Raw genomic sequence first — 26,865 nt, forward strand, 5'->3', positions numbered from 1 at the left:
CCTTCCTTCCTTCCTTCCTTCCCTCCCTCCCTCCCTCCCCTCTTCTCTTTTTTAAACCCTTATCTTCCCTCTTAGAATCAAATGCATTGGTTCTAAGGCAGAAGAGTGGTAAGATCTAGACAATGGGAGTTAAGTGACTTGCCCAGGGTCAAACAGCTAGGAAGTATCTGAAGTCACATTTGAACCTAGGAACTTCCATCTCTAGGCCTGGCTCTCAAACTACTAAGCAACCCAGCTGCCCCCTCCAGTTCTCTTTTAATTCCTCTTATCATTTACTTTGGATAAGTCTGAGTTTTCTCTTGATTTTTTCATTGCACTAGCCATTTTGAAAAGCATTCTCACGATTTCCTTTCTGCTAAAGCTATTCTGATACTGATACTCAATGTTACTTCTTGTGACATCTTTTATATATTCTCTTAAACAATAATTTTAAAAAAATCAAACTGTACTTGGTTTGCTAATGTATTTTTGATGAGTTTTAATTAAACAAGTTTCTAGCAATTGTTTCTTTTCTGTTCTATTTAATAGGGGACCACACATGAAGAGCTTGACTCTCTTGAGACATTTATTATTTCTCCATTTTCCTTTAGTCTCCTATATTTCCTTCACCCTACTCCACATTAGTTCTTTTATATGCAGACTGGGAAATAAGACAGGGATACATTGAGACTTTGAGATAAGCAATGATTTGAAGTCATTTCTGACCTTTACTAATGATTATATATGAATACTATCTACTATCCTATCTTGAATTCTAACCCCCAATACTAAACAGTAACAACAAAACATATGACAAAAAGTACATGACAAAGAAAGTTAAGTCCTCAAGAATCCATTTCTCTTACCTCAACTGTAATCCTTTGTTTGTCCTAGTGCCACCCAATTGGTAAACCTTGGCTGTTTCCACAACACCAGTGATTTCAGCAACCTACGTGAAGGAAACACCAGTCAAAAATATAAACTCGAGACCTTAGATACCCAATTTTCCTATGGAAAGTGGCTACTTGATACCATTCTTTTTTTCTTTTTCTTTTTAAAAATTTTATTTAAACCCTTACCTTTTCTCTGTCAGAAGAGCGGCAAGGCCTAGGCAATTGGGTAAAGTGATTTAGTGATTTGCCCAGGGTCACACAGCTAGGAAGTGTCTGAGGGCAGAACAGCTGCACTGTGCTACTTAGCTACCTCTCTTAACTTTATTCTGACAGGAACACAGCAGTTTTTTAATACTAAGCAAAAAGAGTAGTCACTGGGATAATGCTGCAATAGCTCTTCATTTAAATACCAACAACTCATTTCCTATCTTTGGTCTAGAAGGAAATAAAAACTTTTATGTGATGTGGATACTACTTGCCAATTCAAATCACCTTCTTAATCCACTGTACTTGTCCCAATTTTCTTCAGGCAAAAAAAAAAATTATCCTTTTCCAATGTTGTGATACTGCCTTGTGGCCACATGAAGTCAAGAAAACAAATGCTTACCCGATAGACAGGTTTACTGTTATGGTTCCCAATGCCAATTCGTACAAAGCATCCTGTGACTGTCTTAGCAAAAAAAGGCATGTGACACCATCGTTCCAATTTGTGTCGTGACAATCGCACCCGGTTCAGCTCTTCAGGCAGGGAAACTGGCTGGGACTTTGGAGGAACCTCTTCTTTTCTGGGATGGATAAAGGAGTAGTGGATAAAAGTATTCATTATGATCAAGCATTACAGGCAACAAGGTACACCAACTCTAAATCTAGTTAAACAAAGAAGTGTCTATTATGTATAACTCAAAGAGTATCCTGAGCAGGAGAAAAAGCAGACTGTTCTAAAGACATCTGATAATCATACAATACACTAACATGTTGAAATTATTTAGAATCTGTGATCTTATCTACTAGTAGGCAGGTGGTAAAGGCAGACCCCAGTTCAGGCATACTAAATGCAAGGAAGGCCAGACAGTAAGTTCATAGTTGAAACAGGTTTTTCACACTACTAGAAAGCTACTGGATCTTCCTCATAATCAGACACACTTGACTAAAACCCATCCAACTAAGATACTTCCCACTTACTCCTCTTCTTCATCAGAGGATGTCGTCCGAGATGAGCGATCAGTCTTCTCACTGGACTTATCATCCTCTTCCTCCTCTTCATCATCAGAGTAGACTTCACTTGTTTTTAATGGCTGTTTTTTGGCAAGCAGCTCAGCTGAAAAGAAAATTAGAATCAATGACACAGAATGTTGAAACATCAGTTACTCTTATAAGAAAATCATAGTGGAAGAAGGGAGTGGAGATATCTATTTTGGCCAACCTGTTACAATTAAAGCTAAGAGGCAGATTCTCAAAATTGTTCAGATTCTGTTACCTCAGATAATGATATAAGCGCAACATGGTATTATGCTAAGGCTGAGGACTATTCACATTAATGAATGTTTAGAAAATGAGTCTCTGGTACCACAATGATCACCTCATCCCAGTGTCCTTCTTTTATTTTTGATGGATTCTGAAACTGACCAACAGGTTAGTTAAGGAAAAATATTTCAAGAGTCTTAGGATCATATTTTTTTGGGAAAATTTAATTTGAGGTCTAAGGGACCTGAAAAGAAGGGAAATTAAGTAGACTCTTAGTGATGTTCCTGATCATAAAGTCATAAAGATGCCAGTTCTAAACCAAAGTAAATTTCAGGCTGTAAGTCATCACCAACTCTGTCTCACCTGTTCTATTTTTCCGTTTTTCTCTCTCTGCTTTCAGTTCTTCCATGGCCTGAGACTTTTTGTCTAGTTTTTCATCCCTCTTGGAACGTCGCTCCTTGTTATGGGACATGACCTATGAGATTAATAGGATGAATATGCAATATCTTTTGCTTTTAAATCAGCAGCTCATTAGATAATTTTCACATACACAGCATCAATCACATTCCTTTAAGTTATATTGAGTTTATTGTTATTTTTAAATTTAAAATTTATCTGAATAGAAAGTATAAATCCATTGGACAAACAAAGGAAAGTAATAAAGATTTCTGTTGTATTTATTAACAAGTTATTTTTGTGTTCCTGATATCTAAACAGGTTCTAGAATGAAAAAGAAACTTGAATCAGAAAGCTAGCTTAGTCCTAACTTGCCGAGTGTTGACAGTATGAAGTATATAGACTTGTGTAGTGAATGGAAAAATGGATCTATGTTAGGGGGTCAATGTTTAAAGGACAGATAATAAGTATTTTGGGCTTTGCAGGCCAAGAAGCAAAATTGGGGATATTATGCAGGAATCTGCATAACAAAAGAAAACAAATCTCCATAGTTTTTATTAACAAAATTAATGATAATAAAAACTTTGTAATAAAGGTATACTAATAAGTAGGCTAGAATTCTTTAACATTTTACTTAATTGTAGTTCAAAGACAGTGTTCTTCCCCATCATCAAAATTGATTGCCAATGCAGCTCTCTGAGACTTTTACATATTTCAACTCTGAAAATATCTTTTCACAGAGATTGGTACTGCCAAATATTGATATCAACCCATAAGTATGATTTTAACTGTATACATATTCATTGCTTGAAAGCCATTTATAGAATTCTATTAGAATCTTTTTTTAAGATTTGCCTTTTATCAAGTCCTGACATTTCAAATTAATAACTTCCATTTGAAGGTTAGGTGGAAGATCCTCAATTGAACAGTTAAAAGGTGTGCAAAAGGAAATTTACCCTTTTGCTTTTCAACTACATGCACATGGAGTGGGGCTTGGAATCAAGGACTGTGTGAGGGAAATCACTGGGTAAATTTAGTCATGAGGGTAGAACAGCAGCCAGAAAAATGGAGTCAAGAATATCACAAATCCAGGAGGGCAGGATGATCCTCCCTGCAATGACCCCTGGACTGGCCCTGCTGGGTGGTGCAGGCAAAATGGAGAGTCATGGTTGGCTCCTGAGATGTGACATGTGGGAGTTAGTGGGTGAAGAAGAGATTTCATAAACTGAGGCAAGAGCAGATTTTGGTCTCTTTGCTTCTGCATTTATCACTAACTAGACTGCTTTGTGAGCGTGGCTAGGAAGGTCCTCATGTTGGCCATAGATTTAGCATAGCAAGCTAAATAGAGCAGTAAGTAAACTACATATCTTTCTCCTATTTTTCCATCCTTTCTCCTACTACTTTTGATTGAATAATATTATTAATTTAAGACCAGTCTCTTAATTTTAATTCTTGCAAAGGATTCTGAAATGTGGAAATTTCTTGTGCACTTGCACAAAAAATGCTGCTGGAACTGTAGTTTGAGCTCAAAAAACACATTCATTGCAGAGTTGTGTGAGAATGAAGATCTCATTCTTATTTTAATTTTTAACAGCACAGGAAGTGTATAAAGCAGTTTGACATTACCTTTGATTCAAAAATTAGTTCTCATCCAATTGATTTTTGCCTCAGTATAAATTTTGTACTTGTATATATGGCTGTGTAATTTTAGATTAAATTCATTAAGAAATATTATCAAATCTGAAGCAAAGGCTCTTTTCCAAAGCCATTCAGGGTTCAATGGCAGTGGCTGAGGGTGGTTCTAGTTCATAAAAAACTTGATTTGGGCCCTCAGCTTAAAAAACCAAACAAACCAAAAAAAGCAGAAAACTCTCCCCTCACCTGGCTTCTTTTCTTGTTTTGTCATGATGAATATGCACTAGTAACTAAAAAACAACAACAAAATCACAGAATGGCAATCCTCATGGTACTGAAGCATAACTATGTCACTTGGATTTGTACTATATTGAGCAGCAGTGTGATGCGATGAAAGTCCCACATACAATCTGCCACAACTACTCAACTCTGCCATTATAGTGCAAAAGCAGCCACAGACAATAAACCAATGAGTGTGGCTGTGTTCCAATGAAGCTTTACTAAAATGTAAAAATCATTTTTCATTTTTAGGCCAAATAAAAACAAGACAATAGACTGGATTTTGTCTCACAGGCCACAAATAGTTTGTTGACTCCTGATTTTTTTGTCATTAAGCCAGGATAACAAAAAACTTTCAAGTGGGGAAAAACTTGTGCCATTTTATTTGGAGGAAAGGCCAAAATGAAAAGATATCTTCTCAAGTTCAAGATTTATCCTAGGAAATCCTAAAGGACAGTTCCAATGCCAGAACCTACAATGTATGGGAATGGAAAAAACTCCAAATGTCTCCAGAGCTGAATGAAACTCAAGACAGAATCAGTATTATAAAATATTTTCCAGGTTCAATTGGAACCTAACTTCATAAGCACAACATTAAACTTACTTAATAAACATTTCTCAGTGACTGTATTTACATGATAATACAGAAACTTTCAGAAGGCCCAAAAAGTAAATGAATTTCTTACCTGGGACTCTTGAATCTGTGTGAGTTTTTTCTTCTCTTGTTCTTCTTCTTGTTTTTTCTTTTTTTCTTTCTTTTCTTTTTTCTTAGCTGTTTTTAATTTTTTCTTAATTTCAAATCTGGTAAAAGATATACAAAAATTTTAAAGAACATATGCAAATGTAGGTAAAACTAATAAACATGCTCATGAACTGAAATGAAACTAATAAATATGCTCATGAACTGAAATTTGATATGGGAGAGAAGAGTCTCATAAGTGGTTTGGTCTTTGGAAGAAGGACTTCAAGTACCTGTCCTCTACCCAAATTAGTGAAAAAGGGGGCTGTATTAAGAAAAAAAACCCTAAAAACTTAAGGAATAAAGAGCAAAATCCCAATAAACAGAACAATCTTGATCCAGTTCTATTCCATTCAACACAATGTCACAGACAGGGATATTATTGTATAAGAAGCAATACTGAAACTTGGGCAAGTCCCCTGCCTTGTCTTCTCCGAACTTTAGCTTCCTCATTTGTAAAATGAGAGGGTTGAACAAAATGATCTCTCAAGTCTTTTACAATTAAATCTAAATCTATGATCCTATTATTACTGAGGTCAGACCTAAATTTAGTCTTTCCTCAAAATCCTGCCAAGAGATAAGAAATATTTTCAAATTTAATAATGGGGACATGGACTCATCTAAGTATTTGCCAATCAAATTTTTATTTCTATTTTTTAAAACCCTATTTAAAAAAATTAACTTATGTGATTGTAGGCAACATCAAAATTTCCAGGTATCTCCCCTGCATTAGAAACAGTATCATTTGGGAAAAAAAAGTATTGTATATGTCTTCAGTGTTTCTATCTATTTATCAATTCTTTCTGAACAAAATTTTTTTAAAAATAACCTTTACCCTCTGTCCTAGAATTGATACTAAGTATCAATTCCAAGGTAAAACAGCTAGGGCTAGGCAATTAGGATTAAGTGACTTACCCAGGTTCATACAACTAGGAATTGTCTGAGGCCAAATTTGAATCCAGGTCCTCCTGACCCCAGGCCTGGCTCTCTAGTTACTGAGCCACCTACCTGGCTCCAGTTATCAATTTTCCTTTCTTTTCTTTTCTAAAACCAAACTGCTGTGAAAAGCAATTTTTGCTCATTTTAAAATAATTTCACAAGGGAGCAGCTGGGTAACTCAGTGGATTAAGACACTTCCCAGCTGTGTGACCCTGGGCAAGTCACTTGACCCCCACTGCCTATCCTTACCACTCTTGTTAGATTCAGTTAATGTTCTACCCTGTCAAGATTTTTTTCAGACACTGCCATCTAGCATGTTAGTTATCCCTCAAAAGCAGGGGCTCTTCACCTTTTTTGCGTCATGGACCCCTTCTGGCAGTCTAGTGAAGCCTGTAGAACCCTTTCTCAGAATAATGCTCACTATATATACATTCATAATTGAAGAAAATGAAAAATTTCATTTAGATAGTAGGGAAATTAAAGATATAATTTCTTCCCCATAGAAGTTCACAAACTCCTTGAAATTTATCTATGAACTTATGCACTGGCAGACCAACTCCTGCTCAATGTTTTATATTATCTAAATCTGATAAGCATGCCATCTTATATTGTCACTCAAAATCATTGATAAAATTGTTAAATACTATGTGGCCAAGTAGATTCCCAGAATATATTACTGTGCTTGCTTTCATATTCACTTCAAAAGTTCTGGGTTTAAAAGTTTTCTGATGCCTGAAAATCAAGACATGGTGTTGTTTTTTTCATTGTTTTCTTTAGCAAATCAATCTCTATTCTTTTTTTTTTAAACCTTTACCTTCGGTCTTGGAGTCAATACTGTGTATTAGCTCCAAGGCAGAAGAGTGGTAAGGGCAGGCAATGGGGGTCAAGTGACTTGCCCAGGGTCACACAGCTGGGAAGTGGCTGAGGTCAGATTTGAACCTAGGACCTCCCGTCTCTAGGCCTGGCTCTCAATCCACTGAGCTACCCAGCTGCCCCCTCCATCTCTATTCTAAACAGAAGACTGGCTTTCTGTATACGAACCTTTATGAATATTATTTGTAATTGAGGAAAAGCAGAAGGGAAGATAAGGAATGAAGCAAAGATCCTATATAATATAGTTCCTGACATGCAGAGAAAGATATAACCACACCTTTTCCTCCAGAGACACTGGAGGAGTTAATGATTATGAAAGTTAATCAAGGTTCTAGAATCTATCTAACACATGAACTCCAGCAAACATTCAAAGTAGAGCTTAAATAAGCCAAAATACGATAAAGAAACAGTCACATTCCCAAAGACCAGTTTCTATTTGGGGGTAAAGCTTGAGGGGAGGGAGAAGAAAATGAGAAAAGAGAATAAAAGTCACATATCAATAGCCATTACCTTCTCTTAAGCACCTCTCTCTTTTCTATCCTGTTAAATAGTTCCTGTTCCCTCTCCTTCTCTGTCATTTGTTCTAAACGGGCCCTATCTTCTTCATCTCCCATGAGGTCTTCTCCATATCCATCGTGGAACTCCTCATCCTCAGAGGAAGAATCCGAATCTGAGCTGGAGGAGGAACTGTTACTGTCAGAGTCAGACACTTCACCTGAAATGAAATTCTAGATGTTAGGAGTTTAAGATATTTGAATAAAGTTGATGAAACCACCCATACATGTAGAGAACATCCACTTGCTAGCTTTTAGCCCTGACTATCCAAACAAAAAACTGTACTAGACCAGTGATGGGCAAACTATGACCCTCAGGCCAGATGGGGAGGGGGACATTATTCCTAATCTGACGAATACAATGAGTAGGATACAATACAATGAAACTTCGAAAGAGTTACCTTAGAAACAGACTGACAGATGAGCATTTCCTTTTCTTTGGCCCCCTCTTTAAAAAGTTTGCCCATCACTGTTCTAGACCATTTCACAGCTCTAGCACCAACTCAGATTCATTGCAAAAATTAGATAGAAAGTTTAAATAAAAAACAAACTTGAGTTCTCGATAATCCATAGGCAAAATTCACTAAAACGGAATTAGGTAAGAAGAGAAAATCTAATTAACCAATATGTAGATATTTAGTAATTTATCAAGATCAAGCTCATGTTCATGCCACCTACAAGTAGCAAAATTATTCTGAAGGGAATTTTAAGTTTATTATTCTAGCTTAACAACTGCATACTAAACTCTAGATTGGCAACTGATTCCTGGCTTTGGAAGTGAGAGTTCCAAAAAGTTAATTTTTGTATGGGTGTCACTTAGGGATTTTTTGTCTCTGTCATGTCTTGAGTAATCAAGAAAAAAAAAACTCAGCTAATATATACTTTCTCAGCATCTACAGAAGACAAGATATGGAAATCCTAACAAACTATAGATAAAATCTTACTCTGTAATATAGACTGTCCAACTTCATCCTTTAATAACTGTGGCAAACTTTTATTTAGAGAAAAGAATTGACAGCTAGGTCTTATAGACTCCTGCCTTACCTTCTTCAGGGGCTGAACTCTCAGCTGAGCTGTCTTTGTCGGAGCTACCTGAGGAAGCAGCTTTGTTTGTCTGCTTTTTCATTGTTCCCTTCTTCTCTATCTTCCCAGTTTTTCCTTTTTTCTTATTTTTTGAGCCTCCAACTGTCCACTGCAAGAAGAAAGGGTTGGAAAAATGACAGAAGGATTTAAATTTTGAAAGGAGGGGAAAAAATTTTGTATAGTTTTTACCAAGACAATGAAACAAGTACTGAGTACCTTCTATATGCCAAATACAGTGCTAGATCTTGGAGATGAAAGAGAAAGAAATGGAATAATCCCTTCAAGAAAGAGCTAAGAAGGAAGTACATTCTAGATATAGAGACAAAGGCAAAGAGACAGAAAATGGAGTGTCATGTGTGAAGAACAAGGCTATGCTGAATGGACCAGAGTGCTTAAAGTAATGTATGATAAAGGTTTGCTGACATGAAGTGCAACAAAATTTGATAGCAGCCAAAAGTGGAGAAGCTGGAGAACATATGGGACAGGATTGAACGGAAGCTTTTCTTGTCTTATCCTAGAGAGGATATTAGGATAAGTCATAGCAATCCTAAAATAAATTCAAGTAGGATTGTTTGTGCCTTTAACATGTTTTCTTATATTATTCATAACCCAAGTGAAACCTTGTAAGACATCAAACACAAATAGTTAGGATGAAACTTTTTTTATTAGAACGTGCGCAGGTTGTACCTGAAACCTAACTGAATGAAGAGGTAAAAGAGAAGAGTATTATTGAATAGGGGTTGCTCAGGATTAGCCTGGGAAAGTGAGAGGGAATGATTTTTATGAACCATTCCCATAAGCAGCCCTATCATGTATATGCATTTACCAATATCAAATAGATCATGACAAATTTTACAAGAGCACACTGAGAATAATCATAATCATGAAAGTTGCAACACAAGTAGCAGACTGGCTTCACGGTTCTTAACCAATAAACCCAAAGAGGTTTGCCATGTTAATATTCAGGGTATTTACTGTTGAAGAAGGCAACAAGGATAGCAGTACTATAACTTTATACTTGAATACTGTATATATTATTATATATATTACCTCATACTATATACACTACCTCATTTGATTTGCATAAGAGCCCTAAAAGGGAAAAGGCAGAGTTTATCTCTATTTTGCAGATGAAAAAACTGAGGGTCAGACAGTATCTGGGAACACAAAAACTAAAACCAAACAGTCCCTGCACTTGAGGAATTTCTATTTTATTCTCATCTAGGGAATCAGGGCAGGGTAGACTTACAACAATCTTGCACTTTGTAGGCCTAGAGTTGTCTGGAGGCTAAGGTAACCTGATTCATCCAGCATATATCAGAGACAGGATAAGAACCCAATTCTCCTGACTCCAAAGCTTGTTCACTATTTCCTCTATCATGGTACTTCCTGAAGATGAAGCAGCTAAAAATTTTTTGAATCTGAAGTCAGAGAAGCTGCTAATTATGTGGGATCTTAGAGAAGGGACTTTATCTCTCTAGGTCTCAATTCATCATCTGTAAAATGAGGGAAGAAGGATTTGGACTAGATAGGGGAACCCTTTTTAAAAACAAACAAACAAAAAAAAATGAACTGAACAACCTCCAGGAATTGATGCAGAGTGAAAGGAGCAGAACCAGGAGAATGTTGTACATAGAGATAAGAGAAAGAACTGTGGGAGTAGAAATGCAAAAGAAAAATATATGCTTGATCTCATGTTCAATGGGTATACGATTGGGGATTTTGACTTTAAATGATTACTCTACAACACATGTTAATAATATGGAAATAGGTTTTGAATAAGGATACATGTATAACCCAGTGGAATGGCTCGTCATCTCAGGGAGTGGCGAGGGTAAGAATATGAATCATGTAGCCATGGAAAAATATTCTAAATTAATTAATTTTAAAAATGAAAAAAATTTCCTTTAAAACAAAATATATACTTTGAATCCCCAGAGTAATTTAATATGCTACCAACAATATTCTTTTAAAATTTATTCATTAAGTGCTTCCAATAACTACAATGATAAATTCTCCTAAAGGCACCAAATGGACATTATATAATTATAACATGTTATACTCTGGTGCAGTGTTCAGAACAAAAATGAGAGTAAGCACATGCATCTTATCTTACTATCTGTTGGAAATCAAATTAGCACTTGAATGTTGAACTCTAGTGGCAGTTTGGAAACAATTTGATGACAAATTTGAGAAACTACAAGAACATGCTGCACTTGGTCAGAAGTGGGTAGAGTTTGACATAATCAAAGAGTAAATACCAAAATCATTGTGTATGTGATCATGACAGTTTTGAATTGTTGTACAAGCAAACTTGTAATGCTTAAAACATGAATATGCTTGTCACAGAAGAAAAACATATTTGTAACATAACTGACTTATTTATTGCTTAAAGAATCATTAAAAAAAGTTTTTTTTAACACAAATTCTTTTGAACATTATCTCCAACCTGTCAGAGAACCAATAAATGGGAACCACCAGGATGGACAATACTAAAGGTCCACCCTAAGAGGCAGCTAGCTCAGTAGATAGTGCACTGAGCCTGGAATCAGGAAGACCTGAGTTCAGATCAGGACTCAAGACACTTCCTAGCTATGTGATTCTGGGCAAGTCACTTCACCTGTTTGCCTTAATCCACTGGAGAAGGAAATGGCATACTATTCTAGTATCTTTGCCAAGAAAATCTCATGGATAGTATCGGCAAGCTATGGGTCCATGGGGACAAAGAGTTGGAAATGACTGAACAACTTAACAAGGACCCATCCACTTCTAAATCCTATGATTCTAGATGGGAAGATGAGGGAAGGCTCAATGGAAGGGCTGGTATTTGCACTAATTCCTGAAAAAGGATAAACATTATGAAAAAGAGATGTGGATGGGAACATAAGGGTTCTTTTTCAAGAATACTGTAATTTGTACCCCAAAGAGATTTTTCAAAATAGGAAAGGATCTATTTGTACAAAAATATTTATAGCTACGCTTTTTGTGATGGCAAAAAATTGGAAAATAAGGGGGTATCCCTCCATTGGGGAATGGCTGAATAAACTGTGGTATATGATAGTGACAGAATACTATTGTGCTATAAGGAATGATGAACTGCTTGATTTCTATGTGAACTAGAAAGACCTCCATGAACTGAGGCAGAGTGAAACGAGCAGGACCAGGAGAACATTACACATAGTAACAGAAACACTGTGGAATGATCAAATGTGATAGGCTTTGCTACTAATAGCAATGCAATGATCCAGGATGACTCTCGGGGACTTATGAAAAGAATGTTATCCACAGTTAGAGAAAGAACGATTGTAGTAGAATCACTTGTTTATATGGGTATGTGATTTGAGGTTTTTGAATGATAATACATGTATAATTTAGTGGAACTGCTTGTCAGCTCCAGGAGGGTGGAGGGAAAGAGGGGGAGAGAACATGAATCATGTAACCCTGTAAAAATATGTTTTAAAAATAAAATAAAAATTACATTTTAAAAAAAGAAAGCACTGGCTGTAGAAAATGAAATAGAGATCACATAACAATTAGTTGTCCAGTTCAGCTAGAACAGAATTTATGAAGGGGAACAAGCTGAAATGAAAGTTAGTGATAAGCCTGTGAGGGACCTTGAATGTAAAGTGAAAAGAACTGTATAATATCCTAGAGGAAATAGGGAGCCACTGAAGGTTTTAAGGTAGTGATATTACCCAGTTATACCTGTGCCTTAAGAAGATTATTTTGGCAACTCTGTGGAAGGATTAGAAAAGGAAGACTGGCATTAGGAAGGCCAATTAGGAAGCTATTTTAATAGTTCAGAGAACTGGTGATAAGAGTTGAACTAAGGTGAGTTGGAAGAAGGCAAAAGAAGTAAAAATTTGGGGCTATTATTGACTTGTCAACCGACTAAATGTGGGGTGAAGATAAGGTACAAAGATGACTGAACTATATAAAAATGGGAGGATGGTGTTATCACCAAGAGAACTATGGAAGTTTGGGGGTTTAGAGAGGAAAATGACTCTGTTCTAGACATGCTACAGTTATTAAACTACTGAGACATGTGGCTAGAAATGTGCAGCATGAAAGATGACATTCAGAAAACTAATTAGAACTGGATAAGTAGATCTGGAAGTCATATCCCTAGCAAAGATGAGGGAAGGCATCAATCCAAGTGAGTAAAAGGAGAGAAAAGGAATCTCAGTACAGAGCCTTGAGAGACACCTACATTTTGGAGTACAAGAAATGGATAATGGTCTAGGTGGCAACTAGTTGGCATAGTGGACAAACACTGAGCCTGAAGTCAGGAAGACCTGAGTTTCAATCTTGCTGCAGATAATTATTGTGTGACCTTGGGCAAGTCACTCAACCTCTGGTTACTTCAGTTTCCTCATTAGTAAAATGCAGATCATAACAGACCCAAACTCTCAAGTTGTGAGGATCAAATGAGATGATAACTATAAAGTACTTAGCACAGTGTCTGGACCATAGTAAAGAACTAAATAAATGTTAAGCTACTATTATCATTAATCATTATTTAGCAAAGAAGGTTGGAAAAAATTGGTCATACAGTCAGAAGTAGAGGATAAGAGTAGTCAAAAGTGTACAAGAAGAAAGACGAGGAGGAAAGAAGAGATACCTAGTTTGGCATTTAAGAGAATACTAGAAGACAGTTTTAGAGCAGTTATTTTGGAAGCCAAATTGCAAGGGGGTTTACAAGTGAGTGGATAATGAGGAACTGGGGGCAGCTACTATATATACTATTTTTTCCAAAGAATCTGCTATGATGAAAGGCAGGAAAGATAAAAGCTGTGACACTCAAGAATACTGCAGGATCAAGTGAGAGAATAGTAAAAAAGACAGCAGTTTAGGTTAATCAGTGCATGGACTTATCAAGGCCAACCCCCCCCACACAAATTTTTGTTTGGTATGATCCAAAAGCATAATTGGGATTGGGAGTGGAACATTAAAATAGCTCCCTGAACTCACCATGAGACCGTCCTAAACAGCTGTCTTTCTCATTAAGGTTACTACCCTTTCTACTCCGGATGGAAAAGGCAAGACATGTGGCATAACACTGTTTTGAGGGTTTTGGTTGCCCAAGATAGCCTAAGGAGAAGGGTAGTATACCACAAAACGATAAACTGGATGATATATATAATTATAAATGCTATAGGGGTTGAGAATTTGTTATACAAGAGTAAAAGCATCAGTAAGAAGGCTTGCATATGTAGCAGCCTTATTATGCAAAACACCTGTAATAGGATTTTGTCAGTATCTAGATACAGTAGCACCTCCCTTATCTTACAACCTTGACAATCCAGTCTAACCAAGAAGCAAATTTTTATGGGTGCCAAATTAGATTATCACCTCTAAAAGCTGATATATTTTACTCAGGAGAGACTCTCTCAGATCTCACTCACAGGCCGTTCACCTTTCTTTTCAAAAGCTTTAACATCCTTCATTATCTGGTCCCCCAGACTATAAGCAGATTAAAAACCACAAATTTGAAGGGGAGTTGGCACACTGATAATAGCAAACCATGCCAGTAGACAAGAGATGGAAGACATGATCAAAGACACATGTAAAACCCAGTGGAATTGCACGTTGGCTACGAGAGTGGGGTGGGAGGAGGGGAGGGAAAGAACATGAATCATATAACCATGGAAAAATTCTCTTAATTAATCAATTAAATACAATTTTAAAAAAATAAAAAAAAAAGATGGAAGACAGTTAAAAACACAAAAAATTTCATTTGGAATAACAAAAGATCAAGAATATCAAGGGAAATAATGGGAAAAAATGCGAAGGAAGGGGGCCTAGCAGTACCAGATATTAAACTATACTATAAAGCAGCAGTCATCAAAACGGTATGGTACTGGCTAAGAGATAGAGAGGAGGATCAGTGGAATAGACTGGGGATAAATGACATCAGCAAGATAGTATATGATAAACCCAAAGAGCCCAACTTTTGGGACATGAATCCACTATTTGACAAAAACTGCTGGGAAATTTGGAAAACAATATGGGAGAGATTAGGTTTAGATCAACATCTCACACCCTACACCAAGATAAATTCAGAATGGGTGAACGACTTGAATATAAAGAGGGAAACTATAAATAAGTTAAGTGAACACAAAATAGCATACCTGTCAGATCTCTGGGAAAGGAAAGATTTTAAAAACCAAGCAAGAGTTAGAGAAAATTACAAAATGTAAATTAAATGGTTTTGATTATATTAAGCTAAAAAGCTTTTGTACAAACAAAAATAATGTAGTCAAAATCAGAAGGGAAACAACAAATTGGGAAAAAATCTTTATAACAAAAAAATTCTGACAGGAGTCTAATTACTCAAATATACAAGGAGTTAAATCAATTGTATAAAAAATCAAGCCATTCCCCAATTGAAAAATGGGCAAGAGACATGAATAGGCAATTCTCAGGTAAAGAAATCAAAAGTATCAATAAGCACATGAGAAAGTGTTCTAAATCTCTAATAATTAGAGAAATGCAAATCAAAACAACTCTGAGGTATCACCTCACACCTAGCAGATTGGCTAAAATGAAAGAAGGGGAGAGTAATGAATGCTGGAGGGGATGTGGCAAAATTGGGACATTAATGCATTGCTGGTGGAGCTGTGAACTGATCCAACCATTCTGGCTGGCAATTTGGAACTATGCTCAAAGGGCTATAAAAGAATGCCTGCCCTTTGATCCAGCCATACCATTGTTGGGTTTGTACCCCAAAGAGATCATAGATAAACAGACTTGTACGAAAATATTTATAGCTGCACTTTTTGTGGTGGCAAAAAACTGGGAAAGGAGGGTATGTCCTTCAATTGGGGAATGGCTGAACAAATTGTGGTATATGCTGGTGATGGAATACTATTGTGCTCAAAGGAATAATAAACTGGAGGAGTTCCAGGTAAACTGGAAAGACCTCCAGGAACTGATGCAGAGCAAAAGGAGCAGAGCCAGAAGAACATTGTACACAGAGACTGATATAAGGTAAAGTCGAATGTAATGGACTTCTGTACCAGCAGCAATGCAATGACCCAGGACAATTCTGTGGGATTTATGGTAAAGAACGCTACCCACATTCAGAGGAAGATCTGCAGGAGAGGAAACAGAAGAAAAACAATTGCTTGAATGCAGGGGCTGAGGCAGACATGATTGGGGATGTGGACTCGAAACTACCACACCAATGCAACTATCAACAATATGGAAATAGGCCCTGAACAAGGACACATGTTACAACCAGTGGAAATGTGCGTCGGCCATGGGTGGGGGGAGAGTGGGGGGGAGGGGGTGAAGGGGAAAGTAGGTGCATAAAGTATGTAAACAGGTTAAAAATGAATATTAATAAATGTTTAAAAAAAAAGTCACTCAGGAAGGAAAAAAACACAAAAAAGAACAATTCATGAGTACATTAGGGTTCAGAAAAAAAGTGCTATGGTCTCAATATTTACTCCTGTGCATTCAATGTGTTAATATGAATGATCTAGGTTAAAGTACTTATTCTATGTCAACACTATTGTTACTATTATTCTTAATAAGTAAAAACCTTAAATAATGTTCTTTTACTCAGAATTGTCATTAATTTAGATGGAACCTTCTAAATCAGTTATGGTGAACCTATGGCATGGGTACCAAAGATGGCATGCAGAGGGCTCTCTCTGGGCTCCTCCCACCCCATTACTAGAAAGGCAGAGGGACTCTGGCAGAGCTGTTCCCTTCCCCCTCTTCACCTGTTCTAAGATAGGGTCTAACCCCCCTTATACCCCTCAGCACTTGGTCTGGGAGGTGAAGTGGGGGCAGGGCCTGGCATTCCAACTCTAAAAGGTTCACCATCACTATCCTACACCATCCTTAATCCCTCTCCAATTATGTCAAATTACTGAGGTTTCACTGAATCTAAAAATGTTGAGGCCAACAACAGAGAACAGAGGCAATTAATTAATTAACACCTGGAGGAGATATAGGGAAAAGGACAGTATCTGTAGAACAACTGGGGGGAAGAAAAAGCATATTCTGAGATGTAAAATTGAGAAAGTGAAATTTTCAGGGGCAGCTAAGGTAGCACAACTGATAGAGCTCCAGATCTGGAGTCTGGAGGACCTGGGTTAAAATCTGGCTTCAGACACTTCCTTGCTGTGTGACCCTGGGCATGTCACTTAACTCCCCATTGCCTAGTCCTTACTGATCTTCTGCATTAGAGCAAATAAATAGTATTGATTTGTAGATGGAAGGTGAGGGTTTAAAGAGAAAAAAAGGAGAGACTAGGCTTGATTCTTCATGCACTTACTCACAAGGCAAATAACCACAAACTTAAGAGAAAGGCTGCAAGTCAGCTGTTCTACTATCATATGAAGTTGTCATTTTATGCCAAGTAAATATGGTTTCCATTTACTGTGTGGACTGGAGGCAGGGGGATGCCTCTTGGGCCACTATCCTGACCTCTATAAGAGGAGCCTGGACCAGCAGACTTCAAGTTTCCTTCCACTTATAAGAGCATATTATATGGTTCTCAACCATAGCCTTGGAACTATTTCATGTTTTTCAATACTTGTTCATTTTTCTTCTTGTCACTTAAAACAATTTTTAAAAATTGATACATTTTGTCATGGCACAGTCATTTCCCAACAACTCTCCCATTGCAAACCCTCCTATAAAAGAGTTAAGGAAAGTGTCTGGCTGCTTGCTCTTATTTACAAACAACATTTCTATTCAACATACAAAGTGCTAGAAAATTTCAAGCTTCCAAATATTTTAAGACTTTCTTAGAACTCCTATCTTTTATTTCCTGGCATGCTTTAAAAAAAGTAATAACCTAATGAGTCTAGAGCAGACTAAAAAAATCCTTCTCTAACTACAATACTTATAATTAGCCTTAAACTTTTCCACCTTGCAAATATGTGTATCTCTATATATATTTATCTTTTTCTCTGTATATATGCTAAAACCTTAATGCTTCTGAAATATCTTCCTACTCCCTACATAAATCTGATATGATATAATGAGTCCATTGCATCTACCTATTCTCTGAAGAGAAGAATTTCAAAAAAGTTTTGCTTTCCCCTCTACTTTTTCCTTTCTTAAAAACAAACAAACAAAAACACCTCTTACCGTATGTCTTAGTACCAATTCTAAGACAGAAGCATGCCAAGGGCTAAGCATTTTGGACTAAATGACTTGCTCAGGGTTATACAGCTAGGAAGCATGAAGCAAGATTTGAACAACAGGTCTTCCAACTCCATATCTGGCACTGTGCTACCTAGCTGTCCCTTTCTTTGCCTTTTCTAGCCATTAACTAATAATTTCTTTTCTAGCTTACTAAGGAGCTGGCTCAAGTTAAGTTAAAACTTACAAATGAGAGGTATAAGGTATAAGGCAGAACTCAGTCTGTAACTTTTTGCTTTAATATGTGGAAATCAGGTTTCTGCTGTACATAGACTGCTTGCCTAGCAAGGAACCTTAATAACTTCTCATCTAGTCCAAAGTCTTCATTTTATAGATGAGGAAACCAAAACCCAGAGTTTAAGTGATTCAACCACAACCACATGCAATGGAAGGCAGGCTCCTGACGGATGAAAAAGGAAAAGGATGAGGGTATGCCCTTCAATTGGGGAATGGCTGAACAAATTGTGGTACATGCTGGTGATGGAATACAATTGCACTCAAAGGAATAATAAACTGGAGGAATTCCATGGGAACTGAAAAGACCTCCAGGAATTGATGCAGAGTGAAAGGAGCAGAGCCAGAAGAACATTGTACACAGAGACCAATACACTGTGGTAAAATAGAATGTAATGGACTTCTGTACTAGCAGCAATGCAATGACCCAGGACAATTCTGAGGGATTTATGGAAAAGATCGTTACCCACATTCAGAGAAGAACTACAGGAGTGCTTGAACACATGGGTTGAGGTGGACATGATTGGGGATGTAGACTCGAAACTACCACACCAATGCAACTACCAACAATTTGGAAATGGGTCTTGATCAATGACAAATGTTAAAATCAGTGGAAATGTGCATCAGCTATGTGTGGGGGGGGGGTGGGGGGAGAAAGTGGGGGGTGGTGAAGGGAAAGTAAGAGCATGAATCATGTAACCATGTTAACTTTTCTAAAAAATAAAAATTATTAAATGTTTAAAAAAAGGAAAAAAGAAAAGGAAAAGGAAAAGGAAACAAGCAAGATCTTGATTCAGATAACTTTAAATCTTTTGAGGCTTTCTCAGAAAGCAACTCTTTCCTCCCAGGGAGTCTCCAAGGATGTGGAGAATTTGTGATAACAAGATCATTAAGCACCTAATTCTTGAGTTATCTTTCTTATTATATTAAGAGGCTGGGATACAGCCTCAGTTTTGGAAGTACTCTTTGCTAAACCAATAGCAACTAGATCAGAGGTAATGGCAGATTACCAAGAGTCAGTAACTTTTCAAAAATAACACATGATAGGGATCTGACACAGGACACACACATACACACAAATTCTAGTGGCTTTCTATTATTGCTTTCACTATTAAATATAAAATTTTCTGTTTGGATTTTTAAGTGAGTCTTACCCATCGCCTCCTCATGTTCTGTGATCTAGTGATATGAGTCTCTGTGCTGCTCCTCCAAGTCACAAAGTTCATCTTCATTAGATGTCTCCCCAGTGCCTGGAAAGCTCTCCCTCCTCATCTCTGCTGGCTTCCTTCAAGTCTCAGCTAAAATCTCAGTTTCTATAAAAAATCTTTCCCCATCACCCTTAATTTTTGTACATTCCCTCTGAGATTCCCTTCCTTTTATACTCTAGATATCTAGTTTGTTTGTACATAGTTACTTGTATGTGTCAGCATAAAGTAGGTACAGAGTTAAGGCAGATACAGGTAAGAATCGTAGGCTGGTGTAGAAGGAGAGAAAGGTGACATGGGAGTCTAGAAGCCAACAGAAACAGTGAGACCCAGTAATGATACTAATGGATTGATCAAGACTTATTCCACAAAGGGCAAGGTGTGTCAGGCCAAGTTTTCAGGTAATTCCTTTACAATAAAACTCAGCAATGTTAGGGGCCTGATGAAGCTGAATGATTATCTTGATAAGTAAGGAAGTGTCATAGCCCATGAGTTCTACTTTTGTGGAGGTCAAAGCAGGCTGCTTATCCTGTCTGCCTCACCAGTAGCTTACAGGAATGACAAAACTCCACACCTTACTGAAGAACTTTAGGACAATAAAGAAACTCCACACAAAAACAGAACATATAGGCATCACAAATAGATATATTGGGGTGGGGATCTGAAAGCAGTTAGGAGTTCCTCATGGAACCTCTACCTTGATCCCTTCACTGTTCCCATAGAAACACTGCATTGGGATTTTACACTTCCTCTCTGATAAAATAGCTTGTTAAGCTTGTATTTTTTAAAATAACTTTAAAAAAACACAAAACACTTTAACACATCTCACAAAAGGTATAATGTAATGGTATCTGATTTCTCAAACTTATCTTCCAAAACAGATGGGATTATTTTGTTAATTTAAGAGGTATAATATTTTTTTATTTAAGTTCAGAAAACATCCATTGCAGTTTTGTTTGTTAAATGATTCAAAATTACTGGAACACTGTGCCCAATCAAAATGTAGTGTTTTGTTTTATTTTTCTTCTTAGACCCTTACCTTCCATCTTAGAATTAATACTGTGTATTAGTTCCAAGGCAGAAGAGCAATAAGGGTTAGCCAATAGGGGTTGAATGACTTGCTCTGGGTCACACAGCTAGGAAGTGTCTGAAGCCAGATCTGACCCTAGGACCTCTCAACTCCAGGTCTGGCTTTCTATCTACTGAGCCACCCAGCAACTCCTAAAATGCAGTCTTTATTTGCATATGTACAAGATTGATGACAGAATCCCATTATAACAAACTCTAAGGTCTTCTGAATACCTTGTTTTATTTTTTAATTTTTTTTTTTTATTATTAAAAACCCTTACGTTCTGCTTTAGAACCAATACTATGTTTTGGCTCCAAGGCAGAAGAGTGGTAAGGGCTAGGCAATGGGGGTTAAGTGACTTGCCCAGGGTCACACAGATAGGAAATGTCTGAGGCCATATTTGAACCCAGGACCTCCCTTCTCTAGGCCTGGCTCTCAATTCACTGAGTCACCCAGCTGCCACCTGAATACCTTGTTTTAACAGAATTTCCTAAGTAAAAAAGTCTAGTGTCCCAATCTGTGGGTCCTAGAGATGAAAGAGAACTTCCAGGGATGAATTAGTAAAAAGAATTGCTTTAGATTTTATTGGGGGAAAAAAGGAATGTCATTAAACACCTCTATTTCTTCCTTCCTCCAAAGTGATTTGGGTTCAATAAAAAGATAATTTTTAAGAAATGTTATCATATAAGGGACAGCTAAGTGGTTCAATAGATAGAGAGCCAGGTCTAGAGTTGGAAGGACTTGAGTTCAAATCTGGATTTGGAACACTTCCTAGTTGTGTGACCCTGAGCAAGTCACTTAACCCCAGCTGCCTAGCCCTTACTGCTCTTCTGCCTTGGAACTGATACTTGGAATCAATTCTAAGATGGAAAGTAAGGCTTTTTAAGAAAAAGTTATTATTTAATCCTTAGTGATATACTAGATGTCTAAATAATCCTAAACAAAATTATCAAGAGTCATGGGTCCACTCTTCTAAAGAAGATTTCTAGTAGTGGGATAAGTACTAGATGCCACATTTTAGGAAGGCTAAACAAAGGTCCAAAAGAACAATTCCAGGATGGTCAAGGACCCTGAGATAATTCTTTGAGTCTAGCTGAAGAAATTGGAGATGTTTAACCTGGAGGAAAGAATATGGAGGGGAGCAAAGACATGATAGTTCTCTGCATTGGAAAGATCACTGAATTTGGAGTCAGAGGACCCAGGTTCAAATCTCTCCTATGTAATCATAATCAAGTCATGCAACTCTTCTGCCAAAGTACTCTCATTCTAAGATCAATTTAGGGGTATACTATACAACCAGAAAAAAAAAAAAGAAAACTTCAAACTAAGGATTCTATTAAAATTAATTGACTACATTGGCATCATAACCATTGTAACCTACCTCATCATCACTGTCCGATGTTTCAGAGTCTGAAGAAGCTGCAGGCTGACTAACAGGTTGCTCTTTCTCTTCAGAGTCACTACGTTTCCTTTTGGCTAGGGATAAGAGTTCCTATAGGGAATAAAAAGAATAATGAGTTTTGCTCAATGAAAAAAAAAGAACTATGGATGGCAAAATATGTTATCCGAATTGTTCCTATATTTAAGTACTTCTAATCCAATAATACTATTTACAAGCTACTGTCTGACTACATTTACCAGAACACCTGGGTTTTTAGGGGGCAGCTAGGTTGGCTCAGTGGATTGAGAGCCAGGCCTAGAGAAGGGAGGTCCTGGGTTCAAATCTGGCCTCAGACATTTCCTATCTGTGTGACCCTGGGCAAGTCACTTAACCCCCATTGTCTAGTTCTTACTACTCCAGCCTTGGAACCAATATACAGTATTGAGTCTAAGAGAGAAGGTAAGGGTTAAAAAAAAAAAAAGAACCCTTGGGTTTTCAAGTAATTGGTCAGAAAAGAAATGAGCTCAATCAAGTTTCTCTTTAAATTATTCATATATGTATAGATGTCTAAAAAAGAAAAAGCAGTGGGAAACCAAACTGGAAGTTATTTTTAAAATGCCATTATCTCTTCCAAGAACCACATAGTTAATAATAATAATAATAACACCTTCTTGTAGCAAACTTTACAATAAAAGTGCTCTCATTGATCTAAGGATCACAGTTACCAAGACCTCCATGATGGTTAGTCTTACTACAACCTAAAACACTAGCAAACCACAACCACAAAGATAAGCTTTGGTTTCCAATGAATTCTTCTTGTCTTGTACTAGAAAAGTCTCATAGCATGCAGTAATCATATGCCTGGGGTTCATAACTTGTCAGTTCTATTCTAAATGGGCTATCTTTACTGAAAAATCTAATAAAGTTTGGGGCTACTTCACTTTTATAGTAATTAGGCCAGAGGTGTAGGACTCAGGACTTCAAGATTCTCTTTTTTCCAGTGTTACATATAGAAGATGATTAGTAAACTGATGAATCTACCAAAGTACTAGTGTTCGTGATCTGAGAAGTCATTTCTGAAGATAAAAAGGCAGGTAACTGAAGAAGAAACATAAAAAGCATGGCATGATCCTGTAAGAAAAGAATCAGAATGTTCCAATTCAGTATGAACTGAGGACAGCAAAGGAAGATGAGGAAAAGGAATCTGAGAGAGGTTTATTTATGTTGGGGGAAAAGAATCATAGAAGATACAAAACTACTCAATTCTTTCTTTGCTTCTGCTTTCTTTGCCAAGGAGAATGATGTTTGACTATAAAGAACAGAACAAAATGATCAAAAGGGAGTTGATCCCCAAGATAAGTAAGAAGCTAGTAAAACAGCATTTAGTTGCTCTTGATGAATTTACACAAAATAGAATAGAATGAAAACTGCAAATGATAAACCAGCAAACTTGACTTTAATTCCTGGAAAAAGTCTAATATATGAGATGGTTAGTGAACATATAGAAAAGGCTTCATCAAAAACAGGTTAAGAGGCAGGTAAGCAGCACAGATTGGAGTCAAGTGGACCTGGGTTCAAATCAGGCCTCAAACATGTGCTAGTTGTGTGACCCTGGGCAAATCACTTAACCTCAATTGACTAGCTCTTACTGCTCTTCTGCTTTGGAATTGCCTTAGATAACTTAGTTATCTAATTTAGAATTCTCAAGGGTTTAGTAATAAAAATTTTAAAAACAGGCTAACCCAATTTGTTATTGTTTTTTTGGAAAGGGTTATTACTAAAGTGGCAGATCAAAAGAAAGCTATAAAGTTTACCTAGATTAAGAGTGCTTGATAAAATATCTCATACTATTACTGTGTAAAAGATAAGAGATATAGGCTAGATATTAATACAATTACATGAATTTTAAAATGGTTGAATGATGGAACTCAAATATTATTCAAGAATGAGTCAATGTCAACTTGCAAGATTGCCTTTCAGTGGTGATCCCCAGGGATCTATGTTTCATGCTCCTATTTAATACCTTTTATCAATGGTTTGAATAAAGGGATTGATGACATAAAGCTGGAGGGCCCAGAGTTGGGGAAAAGGACAGCTATCATTTTTTTTAAACCCTTACCTTCCATCTTGGAGTCAATACTGGGTATTGGCTCCAAGGCAGAAGAGTGGTAAGAGCTGGGCAACTGGGGTCAAGTGACTTGCCCAGGGTCACAAAGCTGGGAAGTGTCTGAGGCCAGATTTGAATCTAGGACCTCCTGTCTCTAGATCTGGCTCTCAATCCACTGAGCTACCCAGCTGCCCTCGACAGCTATCATAATAAGTAATAGAGTCAGCATCCAAAAGGGCTAGAAATCAGGCTAGAAATGTAGATTAATTCCAATAAGATGAAATTTAATAGGGATATATACATATATGTATGTGTATATGTATATGTATAGATATAGAGATAGATATAGAGATAGATATAGATATAGATATAGATATAGATATAGATATAGATATATAGGACTTGGGCAAGTAAGTTCCTTAACTTCACACTGTTCCCAAAGTCCTGAGAATGTATGAACTTTTACTGGTAGAGGGAGTTTCCTCATGTGAGAGTTTTCCTATACCCATGTTGGTGAACCTATGGCACATGTACTGAAGAGGGCTGCTCCCCTCCCCTTCTCCACCACGAGCCAGAGGACATTTCTCCCATTACCTGCCCCTCCCTTCCTGTCTGGGGTAAAGGGGTGGCTTACATGCTGTGGTAATGAAGGTTGTAGTTTGGGTACTCGGTTTCTAAAGGGTTCACCATCACTGCCCTATACTAATGAAATCACAGATCTAGTTCCAATCTCTCTATATATAAATCTTACCCTTGGTTCAAGAAATTTACTTCAAAAGTACAAGATGAGGAGAAATTAAACAGTAGTTTATCTAAGAAATATCTGGTGGCTATTAACATATGGTGTCAACATATGTTATGTGTCAAATAAATGTGTCAACAATGGTATAACAGCCAAAGAGGCTAACCCCTTTAAGAGATGTACATTTTCCTGGAATAAGGAGGTGATAGCTCTATTGTACTCTGTTCAGACCACAAAAGTAATTTTGTATACAGTTCTGGGCATCACACCATCAAAGCCATTGGGCCCTAAGGGGTTCATGCCACTAGAGTATCAACTGAAAGTTTAACCTTGAGAAGGGAAGGGGAACTGAGATGGCTTAGTGTTATGGAAGGTGATACATGATATCTGTCTTAAAATACTTGAATACTGCAAGAGGGATTAATTATACTTCTGTTTGGCCACAAAAATCAGAAAGAAGAGCAATGGACAGAAGTTATCAAAAGGCAAATTTAGGTCTGATATATTAAGAAAAACTTCCAAGTAATTAAGAGTTATCCAAAAAAGGACTGAGTTGCTTTCAGTGGTTGTAGATTTCTTCCCACTAGAGCTCCCCAAGCAAGGCTGGATGAACATTTATTGAATGGGCTGTAATGGGGATTCTTTTCAAGTATTAGTTGCATCCTGGAAGTGATTTAGGAAAAAAAAAAAAAATGAAAACAGTCTTTGACCCAGAGATCTCAGAGGGAAGAGTCCCATAGTATTTCTTTTTTGTGCAAAGAACTATGAACAAAGTAGGTGCTTTTCAACTGGGTAATGATAAAATTCATTGTGGTACATAACTGTAATGGAATATTATTGAGTTGTAAAAAACAATTGAAGAACTGAAAAAGGCATCTGAAGATATGTAAATTGATATAAAGTAAGATAAGGAGAATCACTTACTCCCAATTGCCTAGCCCTTACCACTGATACTTACTGATTCTAAGACAAAAGGTAAGGGTTGTTGATGGTGATGATACACACAATGCCAACAACAATGAAAATGGTAAATACAGATAATTCAAACTTGAAGGCTGTGTAATTATGAACAAATCTGGCCCCAAAGAGGTAAGAAAATGTACCTCCCTCCTTTTGATGTAGAGGTAGAAGACAATGGCTATGGAACACTACTGATGACTGACTCACGTCAACATGCTGGTAAGTTTGGCTGAATTGCTTTCTCTCTTGCCTCCTCCCCCCCCCCCCCCCCCCCCCCCACCCACTGTGTCCTTCTAGTGCAATCTAAACAGGTTGTTTGTCAAATCCTGTGATGCAAAATAAAAAATAATAAATTGTGACAATATATTCCTTCCCTTCCTTGATGGCATCCCTAACTTTGAGATTATTTCCTCTTGGCCAGGAAAGTGATAACATGACCTTCTCAGGCTCCGTAGCACCTGCTCTCTCTTTCCTTTTCTATGAGCCTTGAAACGTTACCCTCCTCCACATCACAGAGCTGGCATACCAATTCCATGGAAAGAAACATGATGATGACGAAGAGAACATTCTACTGTCTCATACCATAAGTCATCCTTTTACACCTAACCTAATAAATCAGAGCAATGTCTGGAGATGCTTATAGCTCAGAAAGCTTAGGGATGGTCTACAAAAGGATATAATCTTTCATGAAGGCTTCAGCATTTACATAGCACTTTAAAGTGTGCAAAANTGCTGGTAAGTTTGGCTGAATTGCTTTCTCTCTTGCCTCCTCCCCCCGCTCCCCCCCCCCAACTACCTACTGTGTCCTTCTAGTGCAATCTAAACAGGTTGTTTGTCAAATCCTGTGATGCAAAATAAAAAATAATAAATTGTGACAATATATTCCTTCCCTTCCTTGATGGCATCCCTAACTTTGAGATTATTTCCTCTTGGCCAGGAAAGTGATAACATGACCTTCTCAGGCTCCGTAGCACCTGCTCTCTCTTTCCTTTTCTATGAGCCTTGAAACGTTACCCTCCTCCACATCACAGAGCTGGCATACCAATTCCATGGAAAGAAACATGATGATGACGAAGAGAACATTCTACTGTCTCATACCATAAGTCATCCTTTTACACCTAACCTAATAAATCAGAGCAATGTCTGGAGATGCTTATAGCTCAGAAAGCTT

The 26,865-nt window shown here is 37.2% G+C and overlaps 1 protein-coding gene across 1 annotated transcript in view; it reads right to left on the bottom strand.

Annotated features, from left to right (window-relative positions):
* The window catches only part of RTF1 (RTF1 homolog, Paf1/RNA polymerase II complex component), a 49,159-nt gene that overhangs the window by 12,249 nt on the left and 10,045 nt on the right, over positions 1 to 26,865 (bottom strand). The window contains exons 2-9 of the mRNA XM_044665118.1: positions 21,886 to 21,996; positions 8,796 to 8,943; positions 7,708 to 7,912; positions 5,333 to 5,447; positions 2,700 to 2,811; positions 2,055 to 2,190; positions 1,480 to 1,657; positions 846 to 928 (exon numbers count right to left, since the gene is read on the bottom strand). Coding sequence (XP_044521053.1) covers positions 846 to 928; positions 1,480 to 1,657; positions 2,055 to 2,190; positions 2,700 to 2,811; positions 5,333 to 5,447; positions 7,708 to 7,912; positions 8,796 to 8,943; positions 21,886 to 21,996 — 1,088 coding nt within the window. The remainder of the gene's footprint in view (positions 1 to 845; positions 929 to 1,479; positions 1,658 to 2,054; positions 2,191 to 2,699; positions 2,812 to 5,332; positions 5,448 to 7,707; positions 7,913 to 8,795; positions 8,944 to 21,885; positions 21,997 to 26,865) is intronic.

The sequence above is a fragment of the Gracilinanus agilis genome, chromosome 2, assembly GCF_016433145.1.
Source record: "Gracilinanus agilis isolate LMUSP501 chromosome 2, AgileGrace, whole genome shotgun sequence".
Classification (NCBI taxonomy): Eukaryota; Metazoa; Chordata; class Mammalia; order Didelphimorphia; family Didelphidae; genus Gracilinanus; species Gracilinanus agilis.